The sequence below is a fragment of the Pleuronectes platessa genome, chromosome 1 (genome assembly GCF_947347685.1).
Source record: "Pleuronectes platessa chromosome 1, fPlePla1.1, whole genome shotgun sequence".
Taxonomy (NCBI): domain Eukaryota; kingdom Metazoa; phylum Chordata; class Actinopteri; order Pleuronectiformes; family Pleuronectidae; genus Pleuronectes; species Pleuronectes platessa.
Genome location: NC_070626.1, coordinates 16,994,366 through 17,012,844, shown reverse-complemented (window position 1 = coordinate 17,012,844; position 18,479 = coordinate 16,994,366). Strand labels below are relative to the sequence as shown.

Genomic DNA, 18,479 nt, shown 5'->3' with positions numbered 1-18,479 from the left:
TTAAACTCGCGAGACATTTTGTTAGTCTTGCTCATGGATTTAGTCATAAACTGTTTTTCAAACATTTTGCAAAAAATAGTCTCAGGAAAATGAGCAGCTTTTTGAAACTTCTATCCATTATTGATACCACTCCTCCTTTGATGGTCGCAGGGGGGTGGAGCCAATCCCAGTGGACATAGGGGTCTTTTTGAGACATGCCAGGGGATATGTTCAAGTTTTACCACAGTATGTAACAATATTTGATATGGAAGCAGAACATATTTATTTACTTGGCTTTAATGTTATGATGAAAGGGGAACATGGAAATGGTGAAAGTATTTCAATTTTTGTTTCCTACTCGCTGTTTTGACAATATCATTTCTTTAAGTGTTTATGCTTATTGGAGCCTTTGAATTCCCCATTAGAACTGCATACACTATATTATAGGTAGCCTCGAGGTTATAGGTGTGTCTATAATAATGAATGAGAGACATTTTACTGCAGCTCGTAAATTTTATTTCAACTTCCACTCACACATGAGGCAAAAGAAACATCAGCCAGTAGCCTGGCTGTAAGCCAGTTAAGTAAATTAAATGAGAAAGGAGCATGATGGGAACTGAAAGGGTCCAAATGGAAGAAAAATAGAGGGGGAAGTTCCAGGTGAGGAGGTACCCACTCATCCAATAAGTCCGACAAACGTCTGCATGCAAAAGGATTATGTCAAACAAAGAGTCACTTCCTGTTTACATGCAAAAAAGCAGCATTAGCTCACGCTGTGCACTCGTCCACGGCTTTCTGAAGGGTCATTCTCAATCCAACAGTTTGACTGCAATACATTTGACTGCTTCTAATCCTGTGCACACTTGAAAATAAATGGATTGCTCACCTCAAGGGTAACCACTGCGAATGTATCCAGTTATAAAGTATTTCCAAGTTTAGTTTAGTTTAGTTTTAACTGCTTCAAAAACTACTTTAGAGTAGTTTGTAATTGGCAGAGGTTCACGTCAGAGCTGTGCCTACAGGCATTCATTATCTGCTCACAGTCCAATTCAGTGTTTTGTCTGAAACCTCTGATACGCAACCTTTTCTAACTTTTCCCATTTAAATGTCCATATTTTATTGTTTCACAGGTTTTCTAGTTGTTGCCTGTGTATAATCCATAGACTGTAAACCAAAATATGAATAAGAAAATCATTGTGCAATTAAATTGTATTGCACACGACAAAAGGGAGAGGGCAAAGATCAACATTTGAGTTTTTTTTTAATGGAATAATATTTATTGATAACATTTAACATATTTTTCTTACAGATACTTTGCCTAGAAATCGAGGTTCACTGCACATCAACTGACAGAACAACACGCTGTATTCCCAAAAGATGAAACAGAAACAAACAACTGAGGAGGAAATATCCCATCAAACCGTGACCTCATGCACCAGTTCACCACCAAATTAAAAAAGAATCAGTATGGCAGTTCAACTGGTTGTAAGTACAATGTGCAAAATACAGACTCACCTCATTGAAACAGGTAACAGGTAACAAGACTATGTTTAAAAAAAAAGAACAGTAACTACTGTATAAACCCAGGAATAGCAGAGGCTTAAAATGTCTGCATGTGCGTCTTGTTTTTCTTATTGAACATCATAGAAAAGAAAACATCCATCTTTGCGTTCATTCAACATGCAACTGATCCGACTGAACAGAGCTCGAGACGGTCTCTCCCTCGTCTCCATACAAGTTTGTGGACGACTGCATCCGTCTTTCAGGAGCGTGTGTGTGCAGCGCACAGCGGCACCACCGTCCAAAGGTTCAGCCGAGGCTCCGGGTTGATTCGTGCTCTCAGGTGAGTTGTTATTCAAGGCTATGGAGAAGGAGGCGTCCTCAGAGAGTTACATGATCCTCCCTGGCTACTTCCTGTGGTCCCCTGGTACTGTAGAAAAAAACAATCAACAATACCGCGAGCTTTACCATGCATGGAAATACAGGGTACATATTTCACACAGTTATATTAAGAGATGTGCAGTCCCATCAAATGAGGCTTGAGTCTTTCCCCCCCACCCATCTCATAATATCTCATCAGCAAAGTGATGAATTGGGAAATTAAAGAAACGCTGAATCCCTCCCAAATCATTTCTGATCTCTGTGAAGTTAATTTATTTATGTATTCTCTCAGTTTTATTGGAATAGACTGCGCCACTGTGGCTGTTTTGGTTGCTGATTCCAAACAAGGGGATGAAAGCTTTTTTTCAGACAAAGTGGCTTACCTGGCAAACAAATCTGTGAACAGATCTGCTCTTTGAAAACTATCAAACTGCAGCTCTCTGCAGTTTGGAAAGAGGCATGAAGATCAAAAAAGAACAACTTTGACTGAAATAACTTGGGAGGAAGTAAATAATAGATGTAATTTCTTGAGGCACCAATGAAGATTTCAAAGTGCTACTCCGCCAAATAACCCCAAAGAAACATAACAAGCTAAATTTTCAGTTTTCTCCCTACATCACTGTGTCTAAATATTTTTTTTTGAAGTGCACACACTCACACAATGAGGAGCTGTTTCAGGCTGAGTGCACATATCAGAGACAAAATCCTCCAAGTCTTCTGCAGACTTCCTCCTCTCTGCTGTTCATATCTGGTCTATGTTTGTGTAGCTCTGTCCCTAATCCACACTCAGTTCTCTGCAAATCCCAAAACAATCTAAAGTCTCTCCAACGGTAGATTTTTGACTAATTGCGTTTATTTTATTTGCCACATTAAAAATGTTCACTAGAGAGCTCAGATGGTTTCAAATCTGGCCCCACGTGTAGATGTCTGAATCACATCAGAGCGTTTTCTGCCTTGTCTCCCTCGCTGGTTTCCCACTGCACTATCCCAAAAAAATAGGCAGATAAAGAATATAAACACTCTTGAAGACAAGAATAGATGTCTTTCGAATTAACCAAGATAACTAAGACTAAAAACTGGTCTTTTTAGATTTAGACACAAATGTGTTGACACTAGGTACTGCGCATCTAGACTGTCCTGGGATAGCGTTTTACGGTGTGCCGACCTCAAGCTGCCATAGTCATTATCATGTATTGCATAGAGTGACAAAGTCAGTGTTAGTCTGGAAGGATGCGTTTACAAAATACAGGCTTTTCCTCTTTGAAACCAATAATCAACATTCTTTTTTTACATCAATGTTTGTTTCACAATAGTCATCTAACCTGAATGACTTATTATTATATCTTAAACTACAGTGTTTCCCTGCATCTATAAACAAGTTGTTTTATGACAACACAGGTCCGATGCACCTGCCATCATGGCACTGGTTCTGACCCATGCTCCTCTGGGTCACATCAGAGGGTTGGGACAAATTATGCATGTGGACCTTTAGTGTGGAAGACTTGGGTGCATCGCCATGGTAACTTTGGCAGAAGATTTGTGCCCACAGTCAGATCGAGATATGTTCCTTCATTGAAACACCATCACCCTCTGTGGACTTTTGTTTTGGAGGGAACCAATATTATCTCAATGGAGAAATCAGACGCACAGTGTTTCTGAAAGTCTCAGGCTGACGTATTCCCCGTCAATAAACCTCCCAGCAAATAGAAGATATAGATTCTTTTCTACTTCGATCTTCAGAAGCTTGCAGACAAATTCCCATTGCTGCTGAGCAAAAATCTTTTCACAGCAAGGCTGTAAGAGCACTCTAGTGTATCGGTGAATACTAATGAAGCCACTGTGCTGGACTGGGCAGCGGTTGGGCTTTGTCACTTATTCCTTTACAGTTTTTGCAGTTTTTCTTCCAGCAATCTACATCTTTATGTTGTTTAATCTTATTTTTCTTGCACATCTTGTTTGACACAGTTGATTTGCCTCTTGTAATTTTCTCCTGCTCTATATCCACAACCTGCCTATAAAAGCTAAAAGGATACACAATTAGAATTGCACTTCACTTCTGTCCTGACTGATAATGTTCATTTCATTGTACTTTGAAAAGACTGGAATCTGCAGATGTCAAACTCCATTTCTTGACCATGTTCCCTGCAAATTAGAGTTATCAAACAAAACAAATGTTCATGCTGATTCCTTATGAATGGATACACACCAGCCACAATGTTAAAACCTCAGACATGGCAAGTGAGCAACATTGATGATCTTGTCACAGTGGCACCTGTCACCAGGAAGTTACTGAAGTTAATGTGATGGAAGTGAGAGATTTTGACAGGGGCCATATTGTGATGGTTGAACAACTGGGTCAGATCTCTGAAACATTGGGGCCTTGTGGGTTGTTTTCTATTATGCAGTGGTGAGGACCTATCAAACTGGTCTAAGATAGGATAGCCAGGGAACTGTCAACAGGGTCCTTGGTTACCAACACTTACGGATGAATGTTGGGAATAAAGGTGGAACCCATGTGTTCCGATCCCACAGAATAACTGTAGCACAAATATCTCTAAAGCTTGCTGGCTTTGATAGAAGGTTCTCGAGGCTGCGTCACAGCTTCCTGTGTTGACGCAGACCACTCGGAGTGCCTATGATGACCTCTGTCCTTGGCAGAACTGCCCACGACGTGCTCATCGGTACTGGACCATGAGAGATGGAAGAAGGCGGGTTGGTCGGATGAATCATGCTTTATTTAAATCATGCAGACGGCCGGGTGTGTGTGATTTATTGACCCTGAGGAGGAGATGGCAGCAAGATGCATTATGGGAATAAGGCAACCTGGTGGAGGTGCTATGAGGCTCGGGGCAATGTTACTTTCAATCATACATCTATATTACTTAAATATGAATACCATGTACCCCCATCCCGGTATTCCCTAGTGGACCCTTTCAGTATAATTCAACCTGCCATGCTGCAAAATTGCTCAGGAATGGTTGAAGGACTATGTTAAAGGTGAGGATCCAGCATCTGATAGAGGGATGGAGGCCCCACCTCACAACTTACAGGATCTGTACGACCACAGGTCACCATCAGAGGCCTTGTGAAGCCCCTGCCTTTCTGAGTTGTGGCTGTGTTGCAGACACACATGTGACCCCCCCCCCCCCCATCACAGTAATGACAACTCACCTCGACTAGAGGATGCCAGTGGGCGACAGGTTTCCGTGGATATGTGAGCATCTCACCCCAGTGGTCTCGACCGAGGCTGTCTGCATCGTTACCAACTCGACACACTCCAATCACCTCATTATGGCCCACGCTGGAGGAGCAGGAGAGAGAGAGGGGGAAGAAATGTGGAAATGTGGTCACGACCAAGCTGCTTTCCAAAAATAATGCTGCGTTACATCGTGAGTGAAGGAAAAAATTACATGAAGCTGTCAAACAATTTGCGTGATAGTAATTTCAGTCAAATCATTTCATTGCGCTTTGAAAGTATTTTATCTTATTTATTTATTTTTTATGGAAAAACTGACATGAATGAATATTTAAAGGTTCCTTACCGGTCATAGTCCATCACTGCAATCAGAAGGCTGATCTGCTCTATGTTTTCTGGAGGAACATCAAAGACAATAGCCTCATTGTACACCGGATTCAAAGTGTTCCTCTTCGTCGACGTCTTCCTCTTCTTCAGTCGGCGACCATCACACATTAAAGAAACCTTCACGTACGGGTCTGTGAAAGTGTGAGAAACGGTATGGGAAGTCATTAATTTCCATTCAGGATTCCAGGGAGACCCTGTAGTTGTAGACAGTATCAGATTTTAATTACCAGATGCACCAGTGATATCCATGGCCTTAAGATTTCGAGCCTTTATCATGGTAATAGTCAATCTGCCTGCAGTTGGCAAGTAACAGAGTGAAAACATCAGATCCCCGAGGTCCACGTTATCCTGAAAGACAACACAAATCACATTACCTCTAGCGTAAGATTTATGTTCATGGTTTTTTACAGTTTTTTGTCATGTATGTTCCTGTTACATGGATAAAAACAACATGATAGGCACTTTTAATAAGACAGCCTTTATTTCTGCTGCACATCAGCCGAAGGTGAAGGATAATGCCATGGTCCTTTGACACCTGGTTACAGAGCTGAAATGTGTTTCAGTTAAGGAATACTCTCCTCTGTCACATGGCTCAAATAAAAGCCTCCCACAATTCACCCAACAGGGAGACTTCTGTTCAACTTAAGGAACGCCAGGAGCTGACTTGTCGCTTGCGCTTAAAATAGCTTCACTGAAGAAGTGAGAACCAGGAAAACACACAATCGTGTCGGGTGAACAGCTCGTACAGTATAATCTCTGATCTGCGGAGCTACTCCTCCGAAGTCCTTCCCTGATTTACACACTTCTTTTATCTCTATTACCATTTGTCTTGATTGCTGAGCGTGAATGTCGTCCTCTGTAATATTAGACTTGTTTTTAACTGTGATCTCTATCTGTGAATGGGCCAGTGTGAGTGTGAGAGAAAGCAGAGGACGGAGAGATGTGGAGATATTGAGAGAGCAGAAAAAGGGATGTCTCTTGACATGGCTCTTTAGTTACAATCACAGTCAAGTATTAAACAAGGCTGTGGTGTAAGGAGTTGGAGTTTGCATGATAGATTACCGACAACCTTTTAGAAAATGCATTTAACGTCACAGAGGAAACCCACAGGCTTATAACGCTGCATTGTCTGTGGTCTTTGTGCACACTGGAGATACAGGTGGATAAAAAGAGATAAGTGCCATGGTGCATGTGCTCCGGAATCCCTCTCAGGCAACAAATGTATTTTATTACCTTCTGGTCGAACGTTACGCTGCACTCTACTAAACGGCTGAATCCCATATTTCACAAGTGACACAGAATGTAGGAACGATCAAAACCATCAATCAGAAATGACAACAAAAAACTATACAACAGTAAGCCACATGTAATACATTATATTTCTTCTGCTGCATTTCCATTGCTTCAAAATCATAAAAAATAACACAGGCTCTCCCGTCAACTTACAATCTGCTTCTACCGCAGAGAAAAACAAGCCAAATCTGGCAGTGAAACAACCCATATGGTCCATCCCACCAGAAATCATCACTAAATGCTAATCATGGCATTTCTACCCATTAAGAGTCTGTACAGTGAGTGTGACAAATGGGTTCTGCTGCAAGTTGAGAGTTTACACAAAAATATCCACACTTTTGTCATTATCTATATTTCCCTAAACTCTCTTTGTTGGAGCACTGATAGAACAACTATCTTACTGTCATTTTCTGATCCTCTCATCAACAAACCCCTATTAAATGGACTGCTACTTGGTAGAGCTCATACCTCCACCACGGCCCAACAGTCCCCTCAAATTAAATCAAGCTGCACCAAAGTTGCACAAACTCAAAGATATCTGTCCACTAAATATGCCAGATTTTTTTCATCAAGATCCATCAATAAGAGAAAAACACTTGATTTTACAATGTTGAAGAAAGCAAATATAATAAATATTTCTGCATCCTTCCACAAAGTTTACTTTTAATCCATCTGCTAGTGTTTCTATTAATCTTGCGTACAAACATACAAACCAGCCAACTAGCTAGAACATTCCTTTCCTGTCACGCACATATTAGGTAAATTACACAAGTACTGACATGATGTTCAGGCACATTTTAAAATGTAATCTCTTTTGGTTTACATCTTTGCCAAAGTTCTCATTAAACAATGTTGGTTTTGTTAAATGTTTATACTGCAACGTACAAGCTTTGTATTCTTGTGTTTCGCACAGGCTCCTCCCTCTAACAAACTATGCATGAAATACTGTATGCATGAACTTGTTCTTGTTCAACCAATCCGCTGGTCTGTAGACATTCATGCACACTGACTGGATCAAGCACTGATCCATGTGTCTATAAATGTGTTAAGATGGTGTTAAGGTTGGTGAACTTTGCCTCTGAGCTTTCACTCAAGATAGAAAATGCTTACAGAGTGAGACCAGATCTACATGAACAGGGAGAACTCTGATGCTCCTCAAGCCGCTTGAGTCCCACTCGTGCAGCATTCCACATTGTAATTCAATATATATACAGTAGTACAGTATACTCTTACGTCGACAAAAATGAATGTACTAGAGCATTTTTTTCTGGGTGTGGATGTTACTTTTATCTCTCCTTTTCCTCTCCATCAACCCCACATTCAAGTGAATATACTTTACAAATAATCATCTTGAATAAACTATTCAATGCCTTGTTCTTTTATGTTCTCAAAACCCAGTGAGAGTGTGAATGTGGGGCACAGCTGCTGACTTTGTTGATGCCAAGTGGGGTTGTGATTTCCATAAATATGACTTGCACTGTGCAAAGGGACGAGCTTGGCCTGATTGGCCAAGAAGTCAGTCTGGTGGACTTTATAAAGACGGCTTGAGGGATCTATGTAACTCTCCTTTGATTTCACCATTTACAGGTTATAAGAAGAAGGCATGTATAGCAGAGAAAGCGTGAGAGAAAGACCGAGACAGACTCGCAGAGAGCAGAAGGGTTCTGGCTGCCAGTATTTTTAGAAGCCATGAGTAGGACGATTTTGTATGGTCTCTGGCTACTGTATGTGTTGCTTTGTGCTTAACACCATGCAGTGGCTGACAAGTTGATATCTGCTGCAGGTAGTGTCTGAGGTTTGGTGAACACAATTAAATTGTAATACATATGATCACGAAACTGGATAACACCAACTCTAGTTTCAAAATCCTACATTAAATACAAAAGCACGATTCTAAATATCAGGCGGTGCAGAACTCAACCGAACCCATGATCAAAAACCTCCAGTCATATAATCAGAAAGTGATTGATTACCATATTCCCATTCTGATTCAGGTCGATGTTTTGCACCATGCAACCTTTAATTTTCTCCTTTTTTCAGGAGAAACTGAGCGTGGTGTTGATTACAGTTTACGTACAGGTGATACATATGTTGCCTTTCACATGTTTTTCTGCTTTTATAAAACTGGAGCACCCTCTGGCTGTTATAACAACATGCATACACAAAGGTGATTACCAAAGGAGCAGTCATTCACAAGGTAAGCATGAATGACCATGAAACTGATTATGTGATGCAGAAAAACACATCATTTTCAAGGTTGTTTTTCAAAGTGTTTCCCGGCTCAATTACATTCATAACATTTCTGTAGTGGTTTTATTTAGCCTGGGTTGGCAGGTGGGGGCACACAGAAGCAGGTAACTATGGTACAAAGCTCATTAATTTGGAAAGGCTGCTGTGTCAGTCATTTACATACGCTGCACATGCAACATTGTAAAAAACGTGTTGCTGAGAATTCTGAAGGCTGCAGCATTGAAAGAAAAATAATTGGGCAGTCAGACACTAACCCCACGTGCTAGTAAAAAGTATTGAGAAGAGAAATTATATTCAGAGCAGACCACTGGGAACATTCATCACAGTTTACAGACAAGCTGACCATGGCTGTTGGGGACGTTTTAGTTGACACGTTTCCACCAAGTCCAAGCAATAACTTTTATGAGAAAGTTTTTACCACAGCTATGAAAAACTGAGCCCATATGAAAATTTAACCCATTTACTCATATGCAACTTCAACCATGTTGTAAAAGAAAGCTGTTTTCCTTTAAACAGCTCTGCTTCATTGATCTTGCCTCAAGGATCTTCCTGGGATGAAATCAAATGTTCGGGAGTGATCAATAGCATGGAGTCTTATTAATGCTACTCAAGCATGCCATGAATAACAGGATCAATGGCACATTGTATCTGGTTAACTCGTGCATCCCTCCCAGATGCCTATCGATGAAAGCAATCACTGGAAGCATACACTTATACATATTTACGTACATTGTCCATGACATATTAGACTTATCATATATCTTAGATGTATTTTGTATCCGGAAATGAAAACTGACAACCGAAGGAGTTCTAACCTGTTTGGACAATTGAAGAAAATAAAAGCGCTGGTTAAGCATATTGTAGCAATGATGTCTGCAATTGTGGAAACTGTATATATTTTTATTCTGAAATCAAAGATTTTGGTTAGACTGGTTCTCTCTCTCTCTCTCTCTCTCTCTCTCTCTCTCTCTCTCTCTCTCTCTCTCACGCACACACAGGCATAAGTGCTTTAAATCCTATTGACCTTAGGACGTCTCACTCTGGATTTCATTAACCGATGTTTGTAAAAGATAATTTGTGACAGATGCAGTAAATCTGAAATGAAAGTGTTTCACCGTCCTACACCTGAGTCTGTATCACGTATCCTCACAATGTGTGTCACAAAAGAAAGGACTTTTAAATATTATATATGAGTACAGTTGTGTGAGAGGTATTGTCTGCAGTGGCAGGTCTGGTATTGAGCAGACACTTCATCCGTCAGTACTAGACTCTCTCTCTCACAACAGAGAGACACAGAGCACAGTCATCAAGAGAAATCCTCTTTATCAAAGCCAGACCTGTTCACCTCACCTACCAACTCATCTTCCTCTTGTTTGTTCGGAGCCCACAGCTCAGAGTATTTAAAAAGCAGAGACATGTTCTATCTTATACTTACAGCGTCAATGCGAGACTCAAATGTGGACCAGACATGAGGCTCTCAGGAGATTCGCAGCAAATCCCTCAGATGTGATAAAACACTTCTTGCCATTTGTGATAATATTTCATTATTTCCCTAAAAATAACATAGCAAACCTATTGTTATGAACAGAAGTGCTGACTCACCGTGGAGACATACTGGATTTCCCGGCAGAGTTTTGTCTCCCGCGGGAAATCGGCCAGATCAAGGAAGTTGTCCACAACCACTTGGCCAATAATGTCATGGCGAGAAAAGCGGTCAAAGTCATAGACACTGAAGTGCAGCTTGCGTGTAGGAAGCTCAGAGTACGCCACGGGAAACAGGAAGACCTCGTCAAACACAGGGTTCAGCGTCTTGCGGTGCACCTTGGTCTGGTGTTTGGTCATACGATCGGGCAGCAGATAGATCTTAACGTAAGGATCAGAGGTACCGGAGAAGTCCTTGGCTGGCAGATCGTCTGCTTTGTGGATCTTAACTATTAGCTGCTCCTGGTCACAGTCAAATCTGAGGATGAAGCTGAGGCGTCCACAGCCTCCTCCTCTGCAATTTACTTCATCTCCCTCAAGGGAGCGCTGTTTGTAGAGCTCGGGTTTGAGACGGCCGAGGCCCAGTCCCATTCCAGTGAGGGAGTCCTGCCTTTGGAACTGGGCCACGTTGAAGTCCGGGTTAGACAAGTTCATATGTCTACGAATCGTCCCTTGACTGTGGGCAGAGGTAATCCACAATACACTTCATTATACAACAAAATATATAATCAGAAACAACATATCAAGACATTCATGTCTGGATTGGACAATTTCTGCACCTTTATAGTTTACACTGAAACTGTGCATCAAATTAGGAGCTGCTGTCCCCGACACATGTATGTAGCCAGGCAGAGGGATAAATATTATAATAAATAAATAATTAATCAGTCACTGATCTGCAAATTATGTTTGTTTGTTAGTCATCTAAACTGAGTGTTTAAAAGGCTTCACTTTTAATGGACCAACATGTAATGCCATAACCACAACCTTTCCCTACAGGTAAACGTGCTGTAGTTGTCATACTGGGATACTGCTGTAAAACGAACCTTGGCATTAAACAAGGTTTTGCAGAATCATCTAATATCAATGTTTTGGCAATAATTTGAGTACTGATAAGTTCAAACACAAATTAATATTAGACTTGGAGGAAGGAAGTATTAAGTAAAAACTATTGTAAGCTTTGCAGTAATTCTGCCTTGGCCAAGGAAACCAGAAATGTTCAACTGACCCAATTTCAGCCATTGTGCGACCAGATGGTGGAGGTTCAGTGGTCTGTCTCTGCACGCGAGGGTTAGTGTGGACCCCATTTTCCCGACTTTTAGTCTGGGCGTCCAGTGGGATGTCTGGGGACGTGAAACTGATCTTCATAGCTGCCTCAGGCGTGGCCAGGACCACGGGTGGTGGGGACACCGGAGTGACCGGAACCTCCACCGACACAACAGATGCCACCGGAGTGGGCTCCCTGGCGATGGAGCATTGTGAGGATTCACGGCGGCCGTGCGGCGGTGGGTCCACAGCTGTGTAAACTGGCTGTCTGGGTGCATGCTGTGAGGGCAGAAGGCTCATGGTTGGGTGGAGGTGCCCATAGGACTCCTTGGTGGTGGGTGAGAGTACACGCTCTCTCCATGGTATCCAGCAGAGCTTCCAGGAGACGAAGAGAGAGACTCCGAACAGGGCCAAGCCACAGGCAGTCACCACCAGCGACAGCAGACTCACTGATATATCTGAGAAGGTGACAAGAGACACAGGAAATAAGGATCTGACAGTGGATTCACTTTGATTCCTGGTTTGTCGCAGAGCCAGGATTTGACCCCATTTACCATCTTAATCAACTTTTAACATTTTGTAGTTTGAAAACTCTTCTAAAATATTGAATCACAGTTATTACAGTAACACTCGGGGGCATGTGGTGTGTTTGGCTGGTTTGTCATTCAGCTGTGGTGTCACATTAGAGGAATGTGTTGGAACAAATCACTTCTTTGGACTTCCTAATAAAAAAACGTGTTTTATTATAACTGGGACGGTAGCTTTCTTTCTCTTCTCTCCTTTTATCTTCTATTGTTACAGAAGAATCCCTCAGAAGATTAATTAGGATTAAATACAGTTATTTAATTATCCTGCAGCCTCATATCTGTCCCCCAAGTGGAGTGGGCCCCACGCTGTATTTTCAGTCCTTTGCAGATAACACCAGAGTAATAGTTTGTTAAAAGAAAAACAGCATTCAATTCATGCTCATGCACGCACTGTGTAATATTGTAAAAGTTGCTGAGCTGTTAATTTATTCACTACAATTGAAAACGTTTGGAATAGTTTTGGAGAGAGGGCATCTCATTAGAATAAAACAAGGTTACAATATGCTGTGTAGGTCTATGGTTGCAACATTATTACTGTATAAATAAATGAACACAAAGTGAGTGGCTTTCAGTAGAGTGCACCTTCGCCCGAGGCCCCACTTAAATTCAATCAAGCTGCACCAAATAACACACGCTCAAAGAATTCAGTCCCCTAAAGATGTTAAGTCCCCCCCCTCAAGTTCCTTGAATTATTCTTGTTAATTGGAGAAAGTGTCAAAATAAATATATATAAATACGTGGAATTTAACAGGCTCTTCTCTGGCCCATTACCCAGCCCTTCACCAAGTTTCAAAAGAGTTTTTGTGTTATCCTGCAAACAGACAGATACACAGAAAAACGGCAATGAAACATAACCTTATAGGGGAAGTAAAAATCATAAACTAATCAGCATCAGCAGTGATTGTTTGAAATCAGCTTATTTTATTTAACAAGAAGCAAAGCTAAATAGTCGTCCTGCTCTCCAAACTGTTAAGAGTCGACTTGAGTTTCACAGCTTTGCTCTTTCTCTTCTGCTGAAGACGTTTTTACACAAATCACAGACCAGTGAACTGAAAGTGATAGATAAGGGTTGAGTAAAATGAAGGTTGACATAAATTGACCATGTCGTGGACCCTAAGCTCAAACTCTGTATAGCTACATCAGATCACCACGTTCCAGTAACAGGAAAAAAAGCTAGGTTAACTTTTATGCACAACATAAATTGAAGTTAAGGCCCTTGTGGGCAAGAAAAGCAGCAGAGTCTTCAGTGGGAGCATAAACGTTTTACAGGAGTATCACACCGCGGGCCTGAGACTGTCAAGAAAGAGTTCATGGTTTTGAAAACACGACGGTGGATATTCCTGAGGTGCGTTTGTTTACACCAGCGCAGGGTGTGCGAGTCACCGTGGAGAGGCAGGAGAGGTGTGCTGCCACCGAGTCACCGAGGGCTGTCTGAATCACCTCGGCTCTCCAGAAGTGGGTGGAAGGAGAAATCAGAGAACCTGCTGCAACACGGCAGCACTGAGGTCCAAACTGGGACTCAAAAGATTTTCTTTCTTTGATTTTTTTTCTCCTGCCTTTGCACTGTCATCATTGTCAAACCACAAGAATGGTTCAGAGGAAAGTAGAGTCACAACTTCACACATTTAAAGTCGGTGATGTAACGTGTGTTTTCGGTCAGCTCGAGGGGCAACACTGAGATAAAAATCCATTCAACAGACATCCAATTAGATTTATTTATTTTAGTGTTAAAAATTTGGGACCAAATTTTGTTCTAAAAATTAATTTGGAAAGCAGCCACTTGTTCTGTCAAACTCAGATAATTAAAACATCACAGTCAGACTTTTTTTTAATGAAATCACATCATTGACTTTTCATAAAAATGTTGCTTCTTGTTTTATATACTGACTGTTTTTAATGAGGCAACAAAACACGTGTATTTTGAGCCAGCTGAATATGGTTTTACTATAATGGTAATCTGCATGTGCCGGAGTGAACTGTTGCCCAGCAACAACTGTTGTAGGAGAAGCTGGTTTGAAGGTGGGAGGACAGACATTGTAGGTGAAGATTATCCTGTTTTATTTGTAGAAAACCATGTCCACTGATGTTTTATACATGTTAATCTACCGAACCACCTCTTTAATTATTTCATTAGCTGTTGATTCAGTATATTTTCAGCTACAAGCCTCTGCTTAATGTTCTGGGTCTAATACTGAGCTGATTAACTTCCATCCATGCTGCTGCACTGTTTACTTTCATTTGTTGTTTTGAAATATCTTCTGAGGTAAAACCAGTCCAGTCTCCTGCACTGTGTGGTTTTAACAGCATCGGCTTTATCCTCCTGACCGTGGCATTTTGTGGCATTACCTCATCCTCTGCAAGGGCAGTGATACCGAGTTATCCAGTTTATGTGCTGACAGTGCAACATGCTATTAGGTGCCTATAGGATTAAAACAAATAGCAAAATAAAAGTAATTAGTGTATAATTAGTGCAATTACTTCATAATCATAATGGGTAACATTATGCCATTTCGTTTTTTGACACGGTAATAATTGCACATTGTTGCTCTATGAGCCAAAACTCTTTGATTAGAAAAGAAAAGAATGTTGATATGGTTCAAAGAAGAATTTCTCATAATGAACATCAAAATAATAATACTTAAATACACATTTCCTCATGAACTTCTTTCTTTTTGTTTGAGCTTTTAGGCCTGTTGTGTATCTTTGTTGTGACAGGTCGACTTATGAAGAGCTTTGACTATTACGCGAAACAATCAGTGGCTCGAAGAAACAGCAGCAGTAGCCGATATTATGTATTTGGACTGTGTGTATTACTGCAGCAATAACACATTTGTAAAGATGGTGTACATAATAACAGTTTGATACTACAGTCTAAATGCTTCATGATTTTACTTGGCAATGCACAGGATTGCTTTGTGACAGAATATAAGTATTTAGATTGTCACATAAAGACAATATTATCATCATGTGCTGTGGAGCTTCATGATTGCATTTTAAGAAATAATATATTATCCTTACATTTTTTCTTATTGCATATTATTTGCGATAAGTGTTGTTTCTGTTTTCGGTCTTTGGTGGTGCCTCATTTGAATTACACGACAAACACAGGATTTCTCACGAAGAGAAGAAATCTTAAAAGAGGAAAATGTTTTTAAGAACTAAGAAACTAAAACATCTCAGAACTTCTCATGCAACCATGAATCATTTTGAACTGAATTGCATCAAGCGACACATCATATTTACAACTTTAACATTTTTGAAATATTTACTAAGTAATGCTGTAAAACTTAACTATTTGATTTGGCTTAGATGTTTATGTGCATTTTAGTTTAAGGTTAATGGGACAGTAGCTTATCACACTTATCACATATTTTCTTCGATACGTGGTATGGGTAAAGTAACCCAACCGCCAAATTCAGCAGTACTGGCTAATACTAGACAGACTGTGTGTGTGTGTGTGTGTGTGTGTGTGTGTGTGTGTGTGTGTGTGTGTGTGTGTGTGTGTGTGTGTTTGTGTGTGTGTGTGTGTGGGGGGGGGGGGGTTGCTGTCAAGAGAGCGAGCACAGTAACTCCGAAAAACTCTCCTTTCTGCTCTGAGATTCTGTGATAACCAGAGTATGTGTGATTTGGGAGAATAATCTGGAGAGACTGAGGGACTTGCGATCTGAAGACACTGAGCCCCCAGTCAACTTGGCAGGAGGCCTGAGCGCTGCCTGGTGGAGAGGATAGACATCTTGAAGGATCCAGAGACTGCATCACTACAAATAGGCTGGACCACATGTAGAGTACAGGACCTTCAAAGGATTTGTAGTGTAGGAGGCAAGTAAAGTGCTGAAAAAGCTAAACATGGAACTACCTACGTACTGAGAGGTTGTTATTCATCTTAAATAGAACTAGTGTAAACTGTGAGTACAATTAATATCAATACAAATTACAGAAAAAGAGGTAGAGTGGGTTGTCCACTACCCAGAGAGTCTGCAGTTTGATCGCTGTCACCCCCATTCCAAAGTTGGGCAACATACTGAGCACCAAACTGCTTCTGACAGCTGTGCCGGCAGTATATGATTGATCTATGAGAGATGAAGCATCCAGCACCCAGTTATACAGCTATAACTGGGTGGAAACAATGGGAAATATTTAGATTGCCTCTGTCCACAAGGAATATAATCAATTTTGCCATCGCTAATCAGTCATCTGTCATCCAGATTCTAGGTCTGGCCAAGACATAATCCAGCAAATAATTGGTCGGTTGATATATATATAACCTTATAGGCGAGCCATCCCAGCAGCTATAACCTCACTATAGCACTGTAACAATCCCACTTTTGAAACTGATAGAGTGCAATGGAAATAACAAGACAGGATCGGCCTATGTGATGAATGAGGGAGGGGGGAGAAGAGAGCTGTGAGATTAGGGAACAGAGGGAGGGAAGAGGATGGATGGGAAAGGAGTGGAAATTCAAAAAAAGGGCTTTCATGAGGTGAATACTGATTATCTGTAGTAACGCAAACTAATGGGAGTGAATCGTGCAGGAATGTGGAGTAGTGCAGTTACTGTGCTTTCTCAAATGCTCTCTCACACACACACACACACACACACACACACACACACACACACACACACACACACACGCACACACACCCATACCCAACTACACATGACATGCAGATAAAGATGATGTTGATGAACAGTGGCCAAATCTCTTCCTCAGACTGAATGTGCAAAGGTCTTCTTTATGCATATAGCAAATGTTTAGAGCAGCGGCATGTGCAGGCTGTACTGCGTATAGTGAGATGAAGAATTAAATCTAGGGTAAACTTCAAAGGCAGTAGGATACAGTAAGTGTGCCACCATAGTGATACCGGCACAAGCTGAACACATGCAGGAAAGAATTATAAAACAATAATTTGATATGATGTATCATTATGTGACTATACCATGTCCTTGCCTTTACATGATGTTAAGAATGAATTTAAGATCACATGTTTAGACCCATGAAGATTATGGATGCAATACTATAATTGGCTATGAGATTTAACATGTTAGACGCTCAAAAGGGCTGTTCTTATGTGTATTGATATAAATGAATTTGATGATTAGTGAGCTAATCAAATGTAAAATAAAAATCCGCGTGTGAGTGTGAAAACGCTCAAATCAACACCTCCTCTCCACATATTGGATTTTTGACGCAGAATGTTCAATGAAAAAAAAGTCACATGCCCGTTCACTTAATTCAGTCCAATACGGCCATCTGCCAGAATCACGCGCTCGTGACCATGCCCCTCACCTGAATCCGTGTAGCGTGGCCGGGCGAGGTCTCGGAAATAGTAGATAAAATTCAGGCAGTTCTCGTTCTGCACTTCCCCCTTCGAGCAAAGATCTGACAGGAGTTCAAGCGCCTTTTGACAAATCTCGTCATCTCTGTCTCCAGGCATTTCCCACCAGCATCCTTATAAACGGAGGGTCTCTTTAGGCACCACCACACCACTCCACTCCGCCCGGCTGACAGTCACCTACACTCCACGCTGCTTAGCGAGTTACCAGAGGGGCACGCCTACCCGCACGATGGAACCGTCGTGTGTTACAAAGAGCAAAAAAAATCCCACTAGTCCAAGTTATCCAGAGGGCAGGTGCTCCTCCTCGCATGTGGACACATGAGGAGTTTTACGCATCATTCAGTGGACGGTCCTCTCGCGCTGCTGCTCCGGATCAAAGCCACCGGTTGAATCCACGCTCCGCCACTGCGGCGCCGTGCGCTGTCCGAGGTGCTGAAATGTGTGCGCGCCTCAGAGACACGAGGCTGCTGCTGCTTCTGTCGCGTAATGTCTTCACGGCTTCAAGCGGCAACAAGTTCTCTCTGATAAATGGAGAAAGAGCTGTATCTGACGGCAGCACTACCTGTAGCCGGCGATCACTCCTCTGCCAAGGCGAATCTGGTGGGGTTTTACGTGCCTGCAAGTGGCCAATCAGAGGATGGCAGGGTGTTCTCCCCCTTGTGTGAATCAAGGAATTTTCTTTATTTTTAAGATACAACAAGGGTTATATCACAAAAGCCCCTTGTGTATGCTTATCTTGCATTTGTGAGTTTTGTATAAATGAACTATAAGTAGCAAAGCCAGTTAAACCAGTGTTACCCTCCAATGGTCTTTTTGTCGGT

The 18,479-nt window shown here is 41.5% G+C and overlaps 1 protein-coding gene across 1 annotated transcript; it reads right to left on the bottom strand.

Moving 5' to 3' along the window:
* Window positions 1-1,345: 1,345 nt before the first annotated feature.
* Window positions 1,346-17,757, bottom strand: syt9a (synaptotagmin IXa). Its single transcript, XM_053422027.1, has 8 exons — window positions 17,610-17,757; window positions 11,968-12,192; window positions 11,697-11,853; window positions 10,589-11,144; window positions 5,671-5,791; window positions 5,403-5,574; window positions 5,032-5,161; window positions 1,346-1,909 (listed from the first exon to the last, which is right to left on the bottom strand). Exons 1-8 carry the CDS (start codon window positions 17,755-17,757, stop codon window positions 1,841-1,843), a joined length of 1,578 nt encoding a protein of 525 aa, XP_053278002.1. The 3' UTR covers window positions 1,346-1,840.
* Between the last annotated feature and the right edge of the window lie 722 nt (window positions 17,758-18,479).